The 22157-nt window shown below is 61.3% G+C and overlaps 1 protein-coding gene across 1 annotated transcript in view; it reads left to right on the forward strand.

Moving 5' to 3' along the window:
- Positions 1–759: 759 nt before the first annotated feature.
- The window catches only part of cfap299 (cilia and flagella associated protein 299), a 694354-nt gene continuing 672956 nt past the window's right edge, over positions 760–22157 (forward strand). Inside the window, exon 1 of the mRNA XM_087989061.1 lies at positions 760–874. Coding sequence (XP_087845187.1) covers positions 764–874 — 111 coding nt within the window. The 5' untranslated portion in view covers positions 760–763. The remainder of the gene's footprint in view (positions 875–22157) is intronic.

The following is a 22157-nucleotide window of genomic DNA, read 5'->3' on the forward strand; positions in this document are numbered from 1 at the left end:
TACAGTTCTTTTGGCTTTACAGGAGAAAACCTGTTGGGTTAAGAGCCACAGCTACAATGTGCATAAATGATAAATCCTTCACCAATGGACTTTATCGAGTGTAATAACAACTTTTGTGGTGAGATATTAATAGTGGCATAGTGGCTCAGTGGTTAGCACTGCTACCTCATAATGCCAGGGGCCTGGGTCTGATTCCAGCCTTGGGTAATTGTGTGCGTAGTTTGCACATTCTCCCTGTGTCTGTCTGGTGCATCTCTGGGTGCTCAGGTTCCCCCCCACCCATCCGAGGTCGTGCAGGTTTGATGGATTGGCCGTGCTAAATTGTCCATAGTGTCAAGGGATATACAGGCTAGGTGCATGAGCCATGGGAAATACAAGTTTATAGGGATTAGGTGTTGGGGGCGGGGAGTATTGTCTGGATGGGCTGCTCTTAGGGTCGGTGTGGACTCGATGGGCCGAATGGCCTGTTCCACGCTGTAGGGAATTCTATAAAGTAATCGTGTAGAAGCAGAAAGCTTTGAACCTCAAGAGACCATTCCGTCCATCGGATGTACGCTCATTTTTACGCAAATAACTAAATATTAATCCGCCACCTGCAAGCCTCTTCCCCCTGTTACTTCTACCGGCCTTTATTTTGAAAGTTTCTCCAATTCCCAGAAAAAGGGAAACTTCACTCCTACAGCTGGGCCATAGAGGAAACGCCACTTGGGACACGTGACCCTGCACCGGAAATGCTGGTTGCTGAGGAGACGGCGATAACAACATGGAGGATGAGCATGGAGGCGCGTCGGTCGACAACATCGTCAACGAGTTCGAGACGTACGAGAGTTTCTTGGACTCGCAAGTCACCTCCCTCGACCTATACTACCTGGAGGTAAGAGCCCTGCTCGCCAGCGACCCTGGGCCCATTCCTGGAGGTGGGGCGACGGTGCGGCCATATCGGCATCTCTGCTCCCGTCGCTGCTCGTGAGGTAGCTCGAGCCTCAACCTCGCCGTCCACTGCCGGACTTTCACAGGCTCGAGCTCTTTCACAGCAACGCTTTCTCCATAAAAATAGCCTATCTACTTATTTAAACCGTTGCGATAGTTGAGATATCAACGGTTACTTAATCTACAATCGTTGTAATGAACAAACTATAATCCATGAGTTATAGTTACGGTGGGTGATTCAGAAGCTGTTATTATTGGTCTTTAAATCCCAATTCCAGCCAGTTATCTCATCACTTTAATGTTAACCTGAAGTGCAAATCAGAATCTTAATCCTGAATCCTACAATTGAATATACCAACTCATTGGTACTCGTCACCCAGGTTGCTATAAAATTAGTGACTGCTTGTGATTTAAAAAGTTGTAATCATGTGACTGTCAAAGGAATTAATTTACTGCAACACAATGTTTTGAAATCTGCTGAAGCAGATTGCACGTTATCTTTTGATTATTTATTATTTATAAGAAAAGAATTTGAACATTTTTTCTTCTTTGGATGCTTGGGTGTTGACCAAGCTGTCAACTTGAATTTATGCAGTCTGAGATGCAGGTGTAAAAACAATGACTGCAGATGCTGGAAACCAGATTCTGGATTAGTGATGCTGGAAGAGCACAGCAATTCAGGCAGCATCCGATGAGCAGCAAAATCACGTTTCGGGCAAAAGCTGCTCGTCGGAAGCTGCCTGAGATGCAGGTGTACCCACAGTGCTGCCCGGAAAAGAATTACGTGATTTTTGGTTCTCAAAGTTTGTGCGAAGATTTGTAGCTCGGGTGCTCGTTGCTGTGGTTCTGTTCACCGAGCTGGAAGTTTTTGTTGCAAACGTTTCGTCCCCTGGCTAGGCGACATCATCAGTGCTTGGGAGCCTCCTGCGAAGCGCTTCTTTGATGTTTCCTCCGGTGTTTATAGTGGTCTGTCCCTGCCGCTTCCGGTTGTCAGTTTCAGCTGTCCGCCGTAGTGGTTGGTATATTGGGTCCAGGTCGATGTGTTTGTTGATGGAGTTTGTGGATGAATGTAGTGTACAAAATACCATGCAAGGACTGCACAAAACACTATATAGGACAAACAGGAAGACAGCTAACAATCTGCATACATGAACATCAACTAGCCACGAAAGGACACGACCAGCTATCCTTAGTAGCCACACACGCAGACAACAAGCAACATGAATTCGACTGGGACAACACTACTATCATAGGGCAAGCCAGACAGAGAACAGCCAGGGAATTCCTAGAGGCATGGCATTCATCCACAAACTCCATCAACAAACACATCGTAGGGAATCTAATCTAAACCATGCTCCCTCTCGCATGCTCTCGCGCTCTTTCACTCTCGCGCCCTCTCGCGCCCTCTCGCGCCCTCTCGCGCCCTCTCGCGCCCTCTCGCGCCCTCTCGCGCTCGCTCTCTCGCTCGCTCTCTCTTGCGCTTTCTCGCTCTCGCTCGCGCTCTCTCGCTCTCTCGCTCTCTCGCTCTCTCGCTCTCTCGCGCTCTCGCTCTCTCGCGCTCTCGCTCTCTCGCGCTCTCGCTCTCTCGCGCTCTCGCGCTCTCGCGCTCTCTCGCTCACTCTCTCGCTCACTCTCTCGCTCACTATCTCTCTCGCTCACTATCTCTCTCGCTCACTATCGCTCACGCTCTCTCACTCTCTCACTCGCTACCTCTCTCTCGCTCTCTCTCGCTCTCTCTCGCTCTCTCTCGCTCTCTCTCGCTCTCTCTCGCACTCTCTCGCTCGCTCTCGCAGTCTCACGCGCTCTCGCAGTCTCACGCGCTCTCGCTCTCTCTCGCGCTCTCGCTCTCTCTCGCGCTCTCGCTCTCTCTCGCTCTCTCTCGCTCTCTCTCGCTCTCTCTCGCTCTCTCTCGCTCTCTCCCTCTCGCTCCCTCTCGCTCCCTCTCGCGCCCTCTCGCGCCCTCTCGCGCCCTCTCGCGCTCACTCTCTCTCTCGCTCACTCTCTCTCTCGCTCACTCGCTCTCGCTCTCTCTCGCGCTTTCTCGCTCTCTCTCGCGCTCACTATATCTCTCGCTCACTATCTCTCGCTCACTCTCGCTCACGCTCTCTCTCACTCACTCTCTCACTCGCTACCTCTCTCTCGCTACCTCTCTCTCGCTCTCTCTCGCTCTCTCTCGCTCTCTCTCGCTCTCTCTCGCAGTCTCTCGCGCTCTCGCTCTCTCTCGCTCTCTCTCGCTCTCTCTCGCTCTCTCTCGCTCTCTCTCGCTCTCTCTCGCTCTCTCTCGCTCTCTCGCGCTCTCTCGCGCTCTCTCGCGCTCTCTCGCGCTCTCTCGCGCTCTCTCGCGCTCTCTCGCGCTCTCTCGCTCTCTCTCGCTCTCGCTCTCTCCCTTTCGCTCCCTTTCGCTCCCTTTCGCTCCCTTTCGCTCCCTTTCGCTCCCTTTCGCTCCCTTTCGCTCCCTCTCGCGCCCTCTCGCGCCCTCTCGCGCTCACTCTCTCTCTCGCTCTCTCTCGCGCTTTCTCGCTCTCTCTCGCGCTTTCTCGCTCTCTCTCGCGCTTTCTCGCTCTCTCTCGCGCTTTCTCGCTCTCTCTCGCGCTTTCTCGCTCTCTCGTGCTCTCGCTCTCGCTCTCGCTTTCTCGCTCTCTCTCGTGCTCTCGCTCTCGCTCTCGCTCTCTCGCGCTCTCGCGCTCTCTCGCTCACTATATCTCTCGCTCACTATATCTCTCGCTCACTATCTCTCTCGCTCACTCTCTCGCTCACTCTCGCTCACGCTGTCACTCTCTCACTCTCTCACTCGCTACCGCTCTCTCGCTCTCGCGCTCTCTCGCGCTCTCTCGCGCTCTCTCGCGCTCTCTCGCGCTCTCTCGCGCTCTCTCGCGCTCTCGCGCTCTCTCGCGCTCTCTCGCGCTCTCTCGCGCTCTCTCGCGCTCTCTCGCGCTCTCGCGCTCTCTCGCGCTCTCTCGCGCTCTCTCGCGCTCTCTCGCGCTCTCTCGCGCTCTCTCGCGCTCTCTCTCGCATGCTCTCGCATGCTCTCGCGCTCTCTCTCGCATGCTCTCGCGCTCTCTCTCGCATGCTCTCGCGCTCTCTCGCTCTCTCGCTCTCTCGCTCTCTCGCTCTCTTGCTCTCTTGCTCTCTTGCTCTCACGCTCTCGCGCTCTCGCATGCTCCCTCGCTCCTTCGCTCCCTCGCTCCCTCGCTCCCTCGCTCCCTCGCTCCCTCGCTCCCTCGCTCTCACGCTCTCACGCTCCCTCGCTCCCTCGCTCCCTCGCTCTCTCGCGCTCTCTCGCGCTCTCTCGCGCTCTCTCGCGCTCTCTCGCGCTCTCTCGCGCTCTCTCGCGCTCTCTCGCGCTCTCTCGCGCTCTCTCGCATGCTCTCTCGCTCCCCCGCTCCCTCGCTCTCACGCTCTCACGCTCTCACGCTCTCACGCTCTCACGCTCTCACGCTCTCACGCTCTCACGCTCTCACGCTCTCACGCTCCCTCGCTCCCTCGCTCTCACGCGCTCTCTCACACAGTCTTGCGCACTCTCGCAGTCTCGCGCACTCTCGCAGTCTCGCGCACTCTCGCAGTCTCGCGCACTCTCGCTCTCTCTCGCTCTCTCTCGCTCTCTCTCGCTCTCTCTCGCTCTCTCTCGCTCTTTCTCGCTCTTTCTCGCTCTTTCTCGCTCTTTCTCGCGCTCTCGCGCTCTCGCGCGCTCTCGCGCGCTCTCGCTCTGTCGCGCTCTGTCATGCTCCCTCGCTCCCTCGCTCCCTCGCTCCCTCGCTCCCTCGCTCCCTCGCTCCCTCGCTCTCACGCTCTCACGCTCTCACGCTCCCACGCTCCCACGCTCCCACGCTCCCACGCTCCCACGCTCCCACGCTCTCACGCTCTCACGCTCTCACGCTCCCTCGCTCCCTCGCGCTCTCTCACACAGTCTCGCGCACTCTCGCAGTCTCGCGCACTCTCGCAGTCTCGCGCACTCTCGCAGTCTCTCGCAGTCTCTCGCAGTCTCTCGCAGTCTCTCGCAGTCTCTCGCAGTCTCTCGCAGTCTCTCGCTCTCTCTCGCTCTCTCTCGCGCTCTCGCTCTCTCTCGCTCTCTCTCGCTCTCTCTCGCTCTCTCTCGCTCTCTCTCGCTCTCTCTCGCTCTCTCTCGCTCTCTCCCTTTCTCTCCCTTTCTCTCCCTTTCTCTCCCTTTCTCTCCCTTTCTCTCCCTTTCTCTCCCTTTCTCTCCCTTTCTCTCCCTTTCTCTCCCTTTCTCGCCCTCTCGCGCCCTCTCGCGCCCTCTCGCGCCCTCTCGCGCCCTCTCGCGCCCTTTCTCGCTCACTCGCTCACTCGCTCTCTCTCGCTCTCTCTCGCGCTTTCTCGCTCTCTCGCGCTTTCTCGCTCTCTCGCGCTTTCTCGCTCTCTCTCGCGCTTACTCGCTCTCTCTCGCGCTCTCGCTCTCTCTCGTGCTCTCGCGCTCTCTCGCTCACTATATCTCTCGCTCACTATATCTCTCGCTCACTATATCTCTCGCTCACTATATCTCTCGCTCACTATATCTCTCGCTCACTATATCTCTCGCTCACTATATCTCTCGCTCACTATATCTCTCGCTCACTATCTCTCTCGCTCACTCTCTCGCTCACTCTCGCTCACGCTCTCTCTCACTCACTCTCTCACTCTCTCACTCGCTACCTCTCTCGCTCTCGCGCTCTCTCGCTCTCTCGCTCACTCGCTCGCTCGCTCTCTCTCTCGCTCGCTATATCTCTCGCTCACTCTCTCGCTCACTCTCTCGCTCACTCTCTCGCTCACTCTCTCGCTCACTCTCTCGCTCACTCTCTCGCTCACGCTCTTTCACTCTCTCACTCGCTACCTCTCTCGCGCTCTCGCATGCTCCCTCGCTCTCGCGCTCTCGCATGCTCCCTCGCTCTCACGATCTCACGCTCTCACGCTCCCTCGCTCTCATGCTCCCTCGCTCTCTTGCTCTCACGCGCTCTCTCACACAGTCTCGCGCACTCTCGCAGTCTCGCGCACTCTCGCAGTCTCGCGCACTCTCGCAGTCTCGCGCACTCTCGCAGTCTCGTGCATTCTCGCACTCTCTCGCAGTCTCTCGCACTCTCTCGCACTCTCTCGCTCTCTCTCGCTCTCTCTCGCTCTCTCGCTCTCGCGCCCTCTCGCGCCCTCTCGCGCCCTCTCGCGCCCTCTCGCGCCCTCTCTCGCTCCCTCTCGCTCCCTCTCGCGCCCTTTCTCGCGCTCTCACGCGCTCTCACGCGCTTTCTCGCGCTTTCTCGCGCTTTCTCGCGCTTTCTCGCGCTTTCTCGTGCTTTCTCGTGCTTTCTCGTGCTTTCTCGTGCTTTCTCGCGCTTTCTCGCGCTTTCTCGCGCTTTCTCGCGCTCTCGCTCACTCACGCGCTCTCTCGCTCACTCTCGCTCACTATATCTCTCGCTCTTGCGCTCTCTTGCGCTCTCTCGCGCTCTCTCGCGTTCTCTCGCGTTCTCTCGCGTTCTCTCGCGTTCTCTCGCGTTCTCTCGCGCTCTCTCGCGCTCTCTCGCGTTCTCTCGCGTTCTCTCGCGTTCTCTCGCGCTCTCTCGCGCTCTCTCGCGCTCTCTCGCGCTCTCTCGCGCTCTCTCGCGCTCTCTCGCTCACTCTCGCTCACTCTCGCTCACTATATCTCTCGCTCTCTCGCTCTCTCGCTCTCTCGCTCTCTCACTCTCTCGCTCTCGCGCTCACGTGCTCTCCCTCGCTCCCTCGCTCCCTCGCTCCCTCGCTCCCTCGCTCCCTCGCTCTCACGCTCTCACGCTCTCACGCTCTCACGCTCTCACGCTCTCACGCTCTCACGCTCCCTTGCTCCCTCGCTCTCACGCGCTCTCTCGCACAGTCTCGCACACTCTCGCAGTCTCGCACACTCTCGCAGTCTCGCACACTCTCGCAGTCTCGCACACTCTCGCAGTCTCGCACACTCTCGCAGTCTCGCACACTCTCGCAGTCTCGCGTACTCTCGCAGTCTCTCGCAGTCTCTCGCAGTCTCTCGCTCTCTCTCGCTCTCTCGCGCTCTCTCTCGCGCGCTCTCTCTCTCGCGCGCTCCCTCGCGCTCCCTCGCGCGCCCTCGCGCGCCCTTTCTCGCTCTTTCTCGCTCTCGCATGCACTCGCGCTCTCTCACTCTTGCTCGCTCTCTCGCTCACGCTCGCTCTCGCGCTCTCGCTCTCTCGCTCTCTCTCGCTCTCTCTCGCTCTCTCTCGCTCTCTCTCGCTCTCTCTCGCTCTCTCTCGCTCTCTCGCGCGCTCTCGCGCGCTCGCGCTCTCGCGCTCTCGCGCTCTCTCGCTCTCTCGCTCTCTCGCACTCTCTTGCTCACTCTCTCTCTCGCTCGCTCACTCTCTCTCTCGCTCACTCTCTCTCTCGCTCACTATATCTCTCGCTCACTATATCTCTCGCTCACTATATCTCTCTCTCGCTCTCTCACACAGTCTCGCGCACTCTCGTAGTCTCGCGCACTCTCGCAGTCTCGCGCATTCTCGCTCTCTCGCTCTCTCTCGCTCTCTCTCGCTCTCTCTCGCAGTCTCTCGCACTCTCGCTCTCTCTCGCTCTCTCTCGCTCTCTCTCGCTCTCTCTCGCTCTCTCTCGCTCTCTCTCGCTCTCTCTCGTTCTCTCTCGCGCTCTCTCGCTCTCTCTCGCAGTCTCTCGCGCTCTCGCTCTCTCGTTCTCTCTCGCTCTCTCTCGCTCTCTCTCGCTCTCTCTCGCTCTCTCTCGCTCTCTCTCGTTCTCTCTCGCGCTCTCTCGCTCTCTCTCGCAGTCTCTCGCGCTCTCGCTCTCTCGTTCTCTCTCGCTCTCTCTCGCTCTCTCTCGCTCTCTCGCGCACTCTCTCGCTCTCTCTCGCTCTCTTGCGCTCTCTTGCGCTCTCACGCGCTCTCTCGCTCTCTCTCGCAGTCTCTCGCAGTCTCTCGCGCTCTCGCTCTCTCTCGCTCTCTCTCGCTCTCTCACGCGCTCTCTCACGCGCTCTCTCATGCGCTCTCACGCGCTCTCACGCGCTCTCACGCGCTCTCACGCGCTCTCACGCGCTCTCACGCGCTCTCACGCTCTCTCTCGCTCGCTCTCGCTCTCGCTCACTCTCGCTCACTCTCTCGCCCTCTCACGCTCACTCTCTCGCCTTCTCACTCGCCCTCTCTCGCCCTCTCTCGCCCTCTCTCACTCGCGCTCACTCGCGCTCTCTCGCGCTCTCTCGCGCTCTCTCGCGCTCTCTCGCGCTCACTCGCGCTCTCTCGCGCTCTCTCGCGCTCTCTCGCGCTCACTCGCGCTCTCTCGCGCTCTCTCGCGCTCTCTCGCGCTCTCTCGCGCTCTCTCGCGCTCTCTCGCGCTCTCTCGCGCTCTCTCGCGCCCTGTCGCGCCCTTTCTCGCTCTCTCGCATGCTCTCGCGCTCTCTCACTCTTGCTCGCTCTCTCGCTCTCGCTCTTGCTCACTCTCTCTCGCTCACTCTCTCTCGCTCACTCTCTCTCTCGCTCACTCTCTCTCGCTCACTCGCTCACTCGCTCACTCTCGCTCTCTCGCGCTCTCTCGCGCTCTCTCGCGCTCTCTCGCGCTCTCTCGCGCTCTCTCGCGCTCTCTCGCGCTCGCTCCCTCGCTCCCTCGCTCCCTCGCTCTCACGCTCTCACGCTCCCTCGCTCCCTCGCTCTCACGCGCTCTCTCGCACAGTCTCGCACACTCTCGCAGTCTCGCACACTCTCGCAGTCTCGCACACTCTCGCAGTCTCGCGTACTCTCGCAGTCTCGCGTACTCTCGCAGTCTCGCGTACTCTCGCAGTCTCGCGTACTCTCGCAGTCTCGCGTACTCTCGCAGTCTCGCGTACTCTCGCAGTCTCTCACACTCTCGCAGTCTCTCGCAGTCTCTCGCAGTCTCTCGCAGTCTCTCGCAGTCTCTCGCAGTCTCTCGCAGTCTCTCGCAGTCTCTCGCAGTCTCTCGCTCTCTCTCGCGCTCTCTCGCGCTCTCTCGCGCTCTCTCGCGCTCTCTCGCGCTCTCTCGCGCTCTCTCGCTCACTTTCTCGCCCTCTCACTCGCGCTCTCTCTCGCCCGCTCACTCGCGCTCTCTCTCGCTCGCTCACTCTATCTCTCGCTCGCTCTCTCGCTCTCTCGCTCTTGCACGCTCTCGCGTTCTCGCATGCTCTCGCGCTCTTGCACTCTTTCTCGCTCTCGCGCGCTCTCGTGCTCTCTTGCACGTTCTCTCATTCTCGCTCTCTCGCTCTCTCGCTCTCTCGCTCTCTCGCTCTCTCGCTCTCTCGCTCTCTCGCTCTCTCGCTCTCTCGCTCTCTCGCGCGCTCTCGCGCTCTCGCGCTCTCGCTCACTCTGTTGCTCGCTCTGTCGCTCGCTCTGTCGCTCGCTCTGTCGCTCGCTCTCGCTCACTCGCTCTCGCTCACTCGCTCTCGCTCTCTCGTTCTCTCGTTCTCTCGCTCTCTCGCTCTCTCTCGCTCTCTCTCGCTCTCTCTCGCTCTCTCTCGCTCTCTCTCGCGCTCTCTCGCGCTCTCTCGGGCTCTCTCGGGCTCTCTCGGGCTCTCTCGCGCTCTCTCGCGCTCTCTCGGGCTCTCTCGCTCTCTCTCGCGCTCTCGCGCTCTCTCGCTCTCTCGCTCTCTCGCTCTCTCGCTCTCTCGCTCTCGCGCTCTCGCGCTCTCTCTCGCGCTCTCTCTCTCGCTCGCTCTCGCTCGCTCTCGCTCGCTCTCGCGCGCTCTCGCTCACTCTCGCTCACTCTCGCTCACTCTCTCGCCCTCTCACTCGCCCTCTCTCTCTCGCTCACTCGCGCGCTCTCTCGCTCTCTCACGTGCTCTCTCGTTCTCTCTCGCTCACTCTCGCTCACTCTCTCGCCCTCTCACTCGCCCTCTCGCGCTCTCTCCGCTCTCTCGTGCACTCGCGCTCTCTCTCGCGCGCTCTCTCGCGCTCTCTCGCGCTCTCTCGCTCACTTTCTCGCCCTCTCACTCGCGCTCTCTCTCGCCCGCTCACTCGCGCTCTCTCTCGCTCGCTCACTCTATCTCTCGCTCGCTCTCTCGCTCTCTCGCTCTTGCACGCTCTCGCGTTCTCGCATGCTCTCGCGCTCTTGCACTTTTTCTCGCTCTCGCGCGCTCTCGTGCTCTCTCTTGCACGTTCTCTCATTCTCGCTCTCTCGCTCTCTCGCTCTCTCGCTCTCTCGCTCTCTCGCTCTCTCGCTCTCTCGCTCTCTCGCTCTCTCGCGCGCTCTCGCGCTCTCGCGCTCTCGCTCGCTCTGTCGCTCGCTCTCGCTCACTCGCTCTCGCTCTCGCTCACTCTCTCGCTCTCTCGCTCTCTCGCTCTCTCGCTCTCTCGCTCTCTCGCTCTCTCGCTCTCTCGCTCTCTCGCTCTCTCGCTCTCTCGCTCTCTCGCTCTCTCATTCTCTCGCTCGCTCTTGCGCTTTCGCATTCTCTCACTCTTGTACTCCCTCGCTCTCGCGCACTCTCGCATTCTCGCGCACTCTCGCCCTCTCTCGCCCTCTGTCGCCCTCTCTCGCCCTCTCTCGCCCTCTCTCGCCCTCTCTCGCCCTCTCTCGCCCTCTCTCGCCCTCTCTCGCCCTCTCTCGCCCTCTCTCACCGTCTCGCCGTCTCGCCGACCCGCCCTCTCGCCGTCTCGCCCTCGCGCAGTCTCGCCCTCGCGCAGTCTCGCTCTCACGCGTTCTCTCGCTCCCTCTCGCTCCCTCTCGCTCCCTCTCGCTCCCTCTCGCGCCCTCTCGCGCCCTCTCGCGCCCTCTCGCGCCCTCTCGCGCCCTCTCGCGCCCTCTCGCGCCCTCTCGCGCCCTCTCGCGCCCTCTCGCGCCTTCTCACGCGCTTTCTCGCTCACTCTCGTGCTCTCTCGCTCACTCTCGCGCTCTCTCGCTCACTCTCGCTCACTACATCTCTCGCTCTCTCTCTCTCTCGCTCTCTCGCTCTCGCGCTCACTCTCGCGCTCTCGCGCTCACTCTCGCGCTCTCGCGCTCACTCTCGCGCTCTCGCGCTCACTCTCGCGCTCTCGCGCTCACTCTCGCGCTCTCGCGCTCACTCTCGCGCTCTCGCGCTCACTCTCTCGCTCACTCTCGCTCACTCTCGCTCACTCTCGCTCACTATATCTCTCGCTCTCTCGCTCTCTCGCTCTCTCGCTCTCGCGCTCTCGTGCTCTTGCATGCTCCCTCGCTCCCTCGCTCCCTCGCTCCCTCGCTCCCTCGCTCCCTCTCTCCCTCTCTCCCTCTCTCCCTCTCTCCCTCTCTCCCTCTCTCCCTCGCTCTCACGCTCTCACGCTCTCACGCTCTCACGCTCCCTCGCTCTCTTGCTCTCACGCGCTCTCTCGCACACTCTCGCACACTCTCGCACACTCGCACACTCGCGCGCCCTTTCTCGCTCTTTCTCGCTCTCGCATGCACTCGCGCTCTCTCACTCTTGTTCGCTCTCTCGCTCTCGCTCACGCTCACGCTCACTCTCTCGCGCTCTCGCTTTCTCGCGCTCTCGCTTTCTCGCTCTCTTGCGCTCTCGCTCTCTCGCTCTCGCTCTCTCGCTCTCTCGCTCTCTCTCGCTCTCTCTCGCTCGTGCTCTCTCGCTCTCTCGCTCTCTCGCTCTCTCGCTCTCTCGCGCTCTCGCGCTCTCTCGCTCACTCTCTCTCGCTCTCTCTCGCTCACTATATCTCTCGCTCACTATATCTCTCGCTCACTATATCTCTCGCTCACTATATCTCTCTCTCACTCTCTCACTCTCACTCTCTCACTCTCTCTCACTCTCTCACTCTCTCACTCTCTCACTCTCTCACTCTCTCACTCTCTCACTCTCTCACTCTCTCACTCTCTCACTCTCTCACTCGCTACCTCGCTCGCGCTCTCGCAGGCTCCCTCGCTCCCTCGCTCCCTCGCTCCCTCGCTCCCTCGCTCCCTCGCTCCCTCGCTCTCACGCTCTCACGCTCCCTCGCTCCCTCGCTCTCTTGCTCTCACGCGCTCTCTCACACAGTCTCGCGCACTCTCGTAGTCTCGCGCACTCTCGTAGTCTCGCGCATTCTCGCTCTCTCGCCCTCTCTCGCCCTCTCACGCGCTTTCTCGCGCTCTCTCGCTCACTCTCGCTCACTCTCGCGCTCTCTCGCTCACTCTCGCGCTCTCTCGCTCACGCTCACTATATCTCTCGCTCTCTCGCTCTCGCGCTCTCGCGCTCTCGCGCTCTCTCGCTCTCGCGCTCTCGCGCTCACTCTCGCGCTCTCGCGCTCACTCTCGCTCACTCTCGCTCACTCTCGCTCACTATATCTCTCGCTCTCTCGCTCTCTCGCTCTCTCGCTCTCTCGCTCTCTCGCTCTCTCGCTCTCTCGCTCTCGCGCTCTCGCGCTCTCGCGCTCTTGCATGCTCCCTCGCTCCCTCGCTCCCTCGCTCCCTCGCTCCCTCGCTCCCTCGCTCCCTCGCTCCCTCTCTCCCTCTCTCCCTCTCTCCCTCGCTCTCACGCTCCCTCGCTCCCTCGCTCCCTCGCTCTCTTGCTCTCACGCGCTCTCTCGCACACTCTCGCACACTCTCGCACACTCTCGCACACTCTCGCACACTCTCGCACACTCTCGCACACTCTCGCGCCCTTTCTCGCTCTTTCTCGCTCTCGCATGCACTCGCGCTCTCTCACTCTTGCTCGCTCTCTCGCTCTCGCTCACGCTCACGCTCACTCTCTCGCGCTCTCGCTTTCTCGCGCTCTCGCTCTCTCGCTCTCTCGCGCTCTCGCTCTCTCGCTCTCGCTCTCTCGCTCTCTCTCGCTCTCTCTCGCTCGTGCTCTCTCGCTCTCTCGCTCTCTCGCGCTCTCGCGCTCACTCTCGCGCTCTCGCGCTCACTCTCGCGCTCTCGCGCTCACTCTCGCGCTCTCGCGCTCACTCTCGCGCTCTCTCGCGCTCTCTCGCGCTCTCTCGCTCACTCTCGCTCACTCTCGCTCACTATATCTCTCGCTCTCTCGCTCTCTCGCTCTCTCGCTCTCTCGCTCTCTCGCTCTCTCGCTCTCTCGCTCTCTCGCTCTCTCGCTCTCTCGCTCTCGCGCTCTCGCGCTCTCGCGCTCTCGCGCTCTCTCGCTCTCGCGCTCTCGTGCTCTCGCATGCTCCCTCGCTCCCTCGCTCCCTCGCTCCCTCGCTCTCACGCTCTCACGCTCTCACGCTCTCACGCTCCCTCGCTCCCTCGCTCTCACGCTCCCTCGCTCCCTCGCTCTCACGCTCTCACGCGCTCTCTCGCACAGTCTCGCACACTCTCGCGCACTCTCGCGCACTCTCGCGCACTCTCGCGCACTCTCGCGCACTCTCGCGCACTCTCTCGCAGTCTCTCGCAGTCTCTCGCTCTCTCTCGCTCTCTCGCGCACTCTCGCGCGCTCTCGCGCGCTCTCTCGCGCGCTCTGTCTCGCGCGCCCTCTCGCGTCCACTTGCGCCCTCTCGCGCCCTCTCGCGCCCTTTCTCGCTCTTTCTCGCTCTCGCATGCACTCGCGCTCTCTCACTCTTGCTCGCTCTCTCGCTCTCGCTCACGCTCACGCTCACTCTCTCTCGCGCTCTCGCTTTCTCGCGCTCTCGCTCTCTCGCGCTCTCGCTCTCTCGCGCTCTCGCTCTCTCGCTCTCTCGCTCTCTCTCGCTCTCTCTCGCTCTCTCTCGCTCTCTCTCGCTCTCTCGTGCTCTCTCGCTCTCTCGCTCTCTCTCGCTCTCTCTCGCTCTCTCTCGCTCTCTCTCGCTCTCTCTCGCTCTCTCTCGCTCTCTCGCTCTCTCGCTCTCTCGCGCTCTCTCGCTCTCTCGCGCTCTCGCACTCTCTCGCTCACTCTCTCTCTCGCTCACTCTCTCTCGCTCACTATATCTCTCGCTCACTATATCTCTCGCTCACTATATCTCTCGCTCACTATATCTCTCGCTCACTATATCTCTCGCTCACTATATCTCTCTCTCACTCTCTCACTCTCTCACTCTCTCACTCTCTCACTCTCTCACTCTCTCACTCTCTCTCACTCTCTCACTCTCTCACTCGCTACCTCGCTCGCGCTCTCGCGCTCTCGCAGGCTCCCTCGCTCCCTCGCTCCCTCGCTCCCTCGCTCCCTCGCTCCCTCGCTCCCTCGCTCCCTCGCTCCCTCGCTCCCTCGCTCCCTCGCTCCCTCGCTCCCTCGCTCTCACGCTCTCACGCTCTCACGCTCCCTCGCTCCCTCGCTCTCTTGCTCTCACGCGCTCTCTCACACAGTCTCGCGCACTCTCCTAGTCTCGCGCACTCTCCTAGTCTCGCGCACTCTCCTAGTCTCGCGCACTCTCCTAGTCTCGCGCACTCTCCTAGTCTCGCGCACTCTCCTAATCTCGCGCACTCTCGTAGTCTCGCGCACTCTCGCAGTCTCGCGCATTCTCGCTCTCTCGCTCTCTCTCGCAGTCTCTCGCGCTCTCACTCTCTCGCTCTCTCTCGCTCTCTCGCTCTCTCTCGCTCTCTCTCGCTCTCTCTCGCTCTCTCTCGCTCTCTCTCGCTCTCTCTCGCGCTCTCTCGCTCTCTCTCGCGCTCTCGCGCTCTCTCTCTCGCTCTCTCTCGCTCACTCGCTCGCACTCACTCGCGCTCTCTCGCGCTCTCTCGCGCTCTCTCGCGCTCTCTCGCGCTCACTCGCGCTCACTCGCGCTCTCTCGCGCTCTCTCGCGCTCTCTCGCGCTCTCTCGTGCTCTCTCGCGCTCTCTCGCGCCCTTTTTCGCTCTCTCGCATGCTCTCGCGCTCTCTCACTCTTGCTCGCTCTCTCGCTCTCGCTCTCGCTCACTCTCTCTCGCTCACTCTCTCGCTCACTCTCTCTCGCTCACTCACTCTCTCTCTCGCTCACTCTCTCTCTCGCTCACTCTCTCTCTCGCTCACTCTCTCTCTCGCTCACTCGCTCTCTCGCTCACTCGCGCTCTCGCGCTCTCTCGCGCTCTCTCGCTCTCTCGCTCACTATCTCTCTCGCTCACGCTCTCTCTCGCACTCTCGCGCTCTCTCGCTCACTATCTCTCTCGCTCACGCTCTCTCTCGCGCTCTCGCGCTCTCGCATGCTCCCTCGCTCTCAGGCTCCCTCGCTCCCTCGCTCTCTTGATCTCACGCGCTCTCTCACACAGTCTCGCGCACTCTCACGCAGTCTCGCTCTCTCTCGCTCTCTCTCGCTCTCTCTCGCTCTCTCTCGCTCTCTCTCGCTCTCTCTCGCTCACGCTCACGCTCACTCTCTCTCGCGCTCTCGCTTTCTCGCGCTCTCGCGCTCTCGCTCTCTCGCGCTCTCGCTCTCTCGCGCTCTCGCTCTCTCGCTCTCTCGCTCTCTCTCGCTCTCTCTCGCTCTCTCTCGCTCTCTCTCGCTCTCTCTCGCTCTCTCTCGCTCTCTCTCGCTCTCTCGTGCTCTCCCGCTCTCTCGCTCTCTCTCGCTCTCTCTCGCTCTCTCGCTCTCGCTCTCGCTCACTCTCTCTCGCTCACTCTCTCGCTCACTCTCTCTCGCTCACTCACTCTCTCTCTCGCTCACTCTCTCTCTCGCTCACTCTCTCTCTCGCTCACTCGCTCTCTCGCTCACTCGCGCTCTCGCGCTCTCTCGCGCTCTCTCGCTCTCTCGCTCACTATCTCTCTCGCTCACGCTCTCTCTCGCACTCTCGCGCTCTCTCGCTCACGCTCTCTCTCGCGCTCTCGCGCTCTCGCATGCTCCCTCGCTCTCAGGCTCCCTCGCTCCCTCGCTCTCTTGATCTCACGCGCTCTCTCACACAGTCTCGCGCACTCTCACGCAGTCTCGCTCTCTCTCGCTCTCTCTCGCTCTCTCTCGCTCTCTCTCGCTCTCTCTCGCTCTCTCTCGCTCTCTCTCGCTCTCTCTCGCTCTCTCTCGCTCTCTCTCGCTCTCTCTCGCTCACGCTCACGCTCACGCTCACTCTCTCTCGCGCTCTCGCTTTCTCGCGCTCTCGCGCTCTCGCTCTCTCGCGCTCTCGCTCTCTCGCGCTCTCGCTCTCTCGCTCTCTCGCTCTCTCTCGCTCTCTCTCGCTCTCTCTCGCTCTCTCTCGCTCTCTCTCGCTCTCTCGTGCTCTCCCGCTCTCTCGCTCTCTCTCGCTCTCTCTCGCTCTCTCGCGCTCTCTCGCGCTCTCGCACTCTCTCGCTCACTCTCTCTCTCGCTCACTCTCTCTCGCTCACTATATCTCTCGCTCACTATATCTCTCGCTCACTATATCTCTCGCTCACTATATCTCTCGCTCACTATATCTCTCGCTCACTATATCTCTCGCTCACTATATCTCTCGCTCACTATATCTCTCGCTCACTATATCTCTCGCTCACTATATCTCTCTCTCACTCTCTCACTCTCTCACTCTCTCACTCTCTCACTCTCTCTCACTCTCTCACTCTCTCACTCTCTCACTCTCTCACTCTCTCACTCGCTACCTCGCTCGCGCTCTCGCAGGCTCCCTCGCTCCCTCGCTCCCTCGCTCCCTCGCTCCCTCGCTCCCTCGCTCCCTCGCTCCCTCGCTCCCTCGCTCTCACGCTCTCACGCTCTCACGCTCCCTCGCTCCCTCGCTCTCTTGCTCTCACGCGCTCTCTCACACAGTCTCGCGCACTCTCCTAGTCTCGCGCACTCTCCTAGTCTCGCGCACTCTCGTAGTCTCGCGCACTCTCGTAGTCTCGCGCATTCTCGCTCTCTCGCTCCCTCTCGCAGTCTCTCGCGCTCTCGCTCTCTCTCGCTCTCTCGCTCTCTCTCGCTCTCTCTCGCGCTCTCTCGCTCTCTCTCGCGCTCTCGCGCTCTCTCTCTCTCGCTCTCTCTCGCTCTCTCTCGCTCTCTCTCGCTCACTCTCGCTCACTCTCGCTCACTCGCTCGCACTCACTCGCGCTCTCTCGCGCTCACTCGCGCTCTCTCGCGCTCTCTCGCGCTCTCTCGCGCCCTTTCTTGCTCTCTCGCATGCTCTCGCGCTCTCTCACTCTTGCTCGCTCTCTCGCTCTCGCTCTCGCTCACTCTCTCTCGCTCACTCTCTCGCTCACTCTCTCGCTCACTCTCTCTCGCTCACTCTCTCTCTCGCTCACTCTCTCTCTCGCTCACTCGCTCTCTCGCTCACTCGCTCTCTCGCTCACTCGCTCACTCGCGCTCTCGCGCTCTCTCGCGCTCTCTCGCTCTCTCGCTCACTATCTCTCTCGCTCACGCTCTCTCTCGCGCTCTCGCGCTCTCGCATGCTCCCTCGCTCTCAGGCTCCCTCGCTCCCTCGCTCTCTTGATCTCACGCGCTCTCTCACACAGTCTCGCGCACTCTCACGCAGTCTCGCTCTCTCTCGCTCTCTCTCGCTCTCTCTCGCTCTCTCTCGCTCTCTCTCGCTCTCTCTCGTGGTCTCTCGCGGTCTCTCGCGGTCTCTCGCGGTCTCTCGCGGTCTCGCACTCTCTCGCTCTCTCTCGCGCTCTCTCGCGCTCTCTCGCGCTCTCTCGCGCTCTCTCGCGCTCTCTCGCGCTCTCTCGCTCTCTCTCGCTCTCTCTCGCTCTCTCTCGCTCTCTCTCGCTCTCTCTCGCTCTCTCTCGCTCTCTCTCGCTCTCTCTCGCTCTCTCTCGTGGTCTCTCGCGGTCTCTCGCGGTCTCTCGCGGTCTCTCGCGGTCTCGCACTCTCTCGCTCTCTCTCGCGCTCTCTCGCGCTCTCTCGCGCTCTCTCGCGCTCTCTCGCTCGCTCTCGCGCTCTAGCGCTCTCGCGCTCTCGCGCTCTCTCTCGCGCTCTCTCTCGCTCGCTCTCGCTCTCTCTCGCTCGCTCTCGCTCTCTCTCGCTCTCTCTCGCTTGCTCTCGCGCTCTCTCGCGCTCTCGCGCTCTCTCTCGCTCAATCTCGCTCTCTCTCGCTCTCTCTCGCTCACTCTCGCTCACTCTCTCGCTCACTCTCTCGCCCTCTCACTCGCACTCTCGCAGTCTCTCGCAGTCTCTCGCAGTCTCTCGCAGTCTCTCGCAGTCTCTCGCAGTCTCTCGCAGTCTCTCGCAGTCTCTCGCAGTCTCTCGCAGTCTCGCGCATTCTCGCAGTCTCTCGCGCAGCTGTCTCTCGCTGTCTCTCGCTTTCTCGCGCTTTCTCGCGCTCTCTCGCCCTCGCTCTCTCGCTCTCTCGCTCTCTCGCGTTCTCGCGTTCTCGCGTTCTCGCTCTCTCGCGTTCTCGCTCTCTCGCGCTCTCGCTCTCTCGTGCTCTCCCCCGCTCCCTTGCTCCCACGCTCCCAGGGGCTCTCTCACACAGTCTCGCGCACTCTCGCAGTCTCTCGCAGTCTCGCGCATTCTCGCAGTCTCTCGCGCAGCTGTCTCTCGCTGTCTCTCGCTGTCTCTCGCTGTCTCTCGCTGTCTCTCGCTGTCTCTCGCTGTCTCTCGCTTTCTCGCGCTCTCTCGCTCTCTCGCGCTCTCGCTCTCTCGTGCTCTCCACTGCTCCCTCGCTCCCAGGCTCCCACGCGCACTCTCGCGCACTCTCGCGCACTCTCGCGCACTCTCGCGCACTCGCGCAGTCTCGTGCATTCTCGCAGTCTCTCGCGCAGCTCTCTCTCGCTGTCTCGCGCTCACACGCTCTCGCATGCTCTCTCGCGCTCTCACGCTCTTTCTCGCTCTCACGCTCTTTCTCGCTCTCACGCTCTTTCTCGCTCTCACGCTCTTCCTCGCTCTCACGCTCTCTCACGCTCTCTCACGCTCTCTCTCGCTCTCTCTCGCGCTCTCGCGCTCTCGCGCTCTTTCTCGCTCTCGCGTTCTTTCTCGCTCCCGCGCTCTCCCGTGCTCTCGCGCTCTACCGCGCTCATGCGCTCTCGCGCGCTCTCGCATGCTCTCGCGCTCTTTCTCGCTCTCGTATGCTCTCGCATGCTCTTGCGCGCTCTCGCATGCTCCCCCGCTCCCTCGCTCCCTCGCTCCCGCGCTCTCACGCGCTCTCTCACACAGTCTCGCGCACTCTCGCATTCTCGCGCTCTCTCGCGTTCTCGCTCTCTCGCGTTCTCGCTCTCTCGTGCTCTCGCTCTCTCGCGCTCTCGCGCTCTCGCTCTCTCTCGCGCTCTCGCTCTCTCTCGCGCTCTCGCTCTCCCTCGCGCTCTCGCTCTCGCGCACTCTCGCGCTCTCGCGCAGTCTCGTGCATTCTCGCAGTCTCTCGCGCAGCTCTCTCTCGCTGTCTCTCGCTGTCTCTCGCTGTCTCTCGCTGTCTCTCGCTGTCTCTCGCTGTCTCTCGCTGTCTCTCGCTGTCTCGCGCTGTCTCGCGCTCTCTCGCTCGCGCTCTCGCTCTCTCGCTCGCGCTCTCGCGCTCTCGCGCTCTCGCGCTCTCACGCTCTTTCTCGCTCTCACGCTCTTTCTCGCTCTCTCGCTCTCTCTCGTCTCTCTCGCTCTCTCTCGCTCTCTCTCGTCTCTCTCGCTCTCTCTCGCTCTCTCTCGCTCTCTCGCATGCTCCCCCGCTCCCTCGCTCCCGTGCTCTCACGTGCTCTCTCGCGCACTCTCGCGCACTCTCGCGCACTCTCGCGCACTCTCGCGCACTCTCGCGCACTCTCTCGCAGTCTCTCGCAGTCTCTCGCTCTCTCTCGCTCTCTCGCGCACTCTCGCGCGCTCTCGCGCGCTCTCTCGCGCGCTCTGTCTCGCGCGCCCTCTCGCGTCCACTTGCGCCCTCTCGCGCCCTCTCGCGCCCTTTCTCGCTCTTTCTCGCTCTCGCATGCACTCGCGCTCTCTCACTCTTGCTCGCTCTCTCGCTCTCGCTCACGCTCACGCTCACTCTCTCTCGCGCTCTCGCTTTCTCGCGCTCTCGCTCTCTCGCGCTCTCGCGCTCTCGCTCTCTCGCTCTCTCGCTCTCTCTCGCTCTCTCTCGCTCTCTCTCGCTCTCTCTCGCTCTCTCGTGCTCTCTCGCTCTCTCGCTCTCTCTCGCTCTCTCTCGCTCTCTCGCTCTCTCTCGCTCTCTCTCGCTCTCTCGCGCTCTCTCGCGCTCTCTCGCGCTCTCGCACTCTCTCGCTCACTCTCTCTCTCGCTCACTCTCTCTCGCTCACTATATCTCTCGCTCACTATATCTCTCGCTCACTATATCTCTCGCTCACTATATCTCTCGCTCACTATATCTCTCGCTCACTATATCTCTCGCTCACTATATCTCTCGCTCACTATATCTCTCTCTCACTCTCTCACTCTCTCACTCTCTCACTCTCTCACTCTCTCACTCTCTCACTCTCTCTCACTCTCTCACTCTCTCACTCGCTACCTCGCTCGCGCTCTCGCGCTCTCGCAGGCTCCCTCGCTCCCTCGCTCCCTCGCTCCCTCGCTCCCTCGCTCCCTCGCTCCCTCGCTCCCTCGCTCCCTCGCTCCCTCGCTCTCACGCTCTCACGCTCTCACGCTCCCTCGCTCCCTCGCTCTCTTGCTCTCACGCGCTCTCTCACACAGTCTCGCGCACTCTCCTAGTCTCGCGCACTCTCCTAGTCTCGCGCACTCTCCTAGTCTCGCGCACTCTCCTAGTCTCGCGCACTCTCCTAGTCTCGCGCACTCTCCTAGTCTCGCGCATTCTCGCTCTCTCGCTCTCTCTCGCAGTCTCTCGCGCTCTCACTCTCTCGCTCTCTCTCGCTCTCTCGCTCTCTCTCGCTCTCTCTCGCTCTCTCTCGCTCTCTCTCGCTCTCTCTCGCGCTCTCTCGCTCTCTCTCGCGCTCTCGCGCTCTCTCTCTCGCTCTCTCTCGCTCACTCGCTCGCACTCACTCGCGCTCTCTCGCGCTCTCTCGCGCTCTCTCGCGCTCTCTCGCGCTCTCTCGCGCTCACTCGCGCTCACTCGCGCTCTCTCGCGCTCTCTCGCGCTCTCTCGCGCTCTCTCGTGCTCTCTCGCGCTCTCTCGCGCCCTTTTTCGCTCTCTCGCATGCTCTCGCGCTCTCTCACTCTTGCTCGCTCTCTCGCTCTCGCTCTCGCTCACTCTCTCTCGCTCACTCTCTCTCGCTCACTCACTCTCTCTCTCGCTCACTCTCTCTCTCGCTCACTCTCTCTCTCGCTCACTCGCTCTCTCGCTCACTCGCGCTCTCGCGCTCTCGCGCTCTCTCGCGCTCTCTCGCTCTCTCGCTCACTATCTCTCTCGCTCACGCTCTCTCTCGCACTCTCGCGCTCTCTCGCTCACTATCTCTCTCGCTCACGCTCTCTCTCGCGCTCTCGCGCTCTCGCATGCTCCCTCGCTCTCAGGCTCCCTCGCTCCCTCGCTCTCTTGATCTCACGCGCTCTCTCACACAGTCTCGCGCACTCTCACGCAGTCTCGCTCTCTCTCGCTCTCTCTCGCTCTCTCTCGCTCTCTCTCGCTCTCTCTCGCTCTCTCTCGCTCTCTCTCGCTCTCTCTCGCTCACGCTCACGCTCACTCTCTCTCGCGCTCTCGCTTTCTCGCGCTCTCGCGCTCTCGCTCTCTCGCGCTCTCGCTCTCTCGCGCTCTCGCTCTCTCGCTCTCTCGCTCTCTCTCGCTCTCTCTCGCTCTCTCTCGCTCTCTCTCGCTCTCTCTCGCTCTCTCTCGCTCTCTCGTGCTCTCCCGCTCTCTCGCTCTCTCTCGCTCTCTCTCGCTCTCTCGCGCTCTCTCGCGCTCTCGCACTCTCTCGCTCACTCTCTCTCTCGCTCACTCTCTCTCGCTCACTATATCTCTCGCTCACTATATCTCTCGCTCACTATATCTCTCGCTCACTATATCTCTCGCTCACTATATCTCTCGCTCACTATATCTCTCGCTCACTATATCTCTCGCTCACTATATCTCTCTCTCACTCTCTCACTCTCTCACTCTCTCACTCTCTCACTCTCTCACTCTCTCTCACTCTCTCACTCTCTCTCACTCTCTCACTCTCTCACTCGCTACCTCGCTCGCGCTCTCGCAGGCTCCCTCGCTCCCTCGCTCCCTCGCTCCCTCGCTCCCTCGCTCCCTCGCTCCCTCGCTCTCACGCTCTCACGCTCTCACGCTCTCACGCTCCCTCGCTCCCTCGCTCTCTTGCTCTCACGCGCTCTCTCACACAGTCTCGCGCACTCTCCTAGTCTCGCGCACTCTCCTAGTCTCGCGCACTCTCGTAGTCTCGCGCACTCTCGTAGTCTCGCGCATTCTCGCTCTCTCGCTCCCTCTCGCAGTCTCTCGCGCTCTCGCTCTCTCTCGCTCTCTCGCTCTCTCTCGCTCTCTCTCGCGCTCTCTCGCTCTCTCTCGCGCTCTCGCGCTCTCTCTCTCTCGCTCTCTCTCGCTCTCTCTCGCTCTCTCTCGCTCTCTCTCGCTCACTCTCGCTCACTCTCGCTCACTCGCTCGCACTCACTCGCGCTCTCTCGCGCTCACTCGCGCTCTCTCGCGCTCTCTCGCGCTCTCTCGCGCCCTTTCTTGCTCTCTCGCATGCTCTCGCGCTCTCTCACTCTTGCTCGCTCTCTCGCT

Source organism: Chiloscyllium plagiosum, unplaced genomic scaffold (assembly GCF_037043375.1).
Source record: "Chiloscyllium plagiosum isolate Xiang-an unplaced genomic scaffold, Cpla_swu_hap1 HiC_scaffold_1, whole genome shotgun sequence".
Taxonomy (NCBI): domain Eukaryota; kingdom Metazoa; phylum Chordata; class Chondrichthyes; order Orectolobiformes; family Hemiscylliidae; genus Chiloscyllium; species Chiloscyllium plagiosum.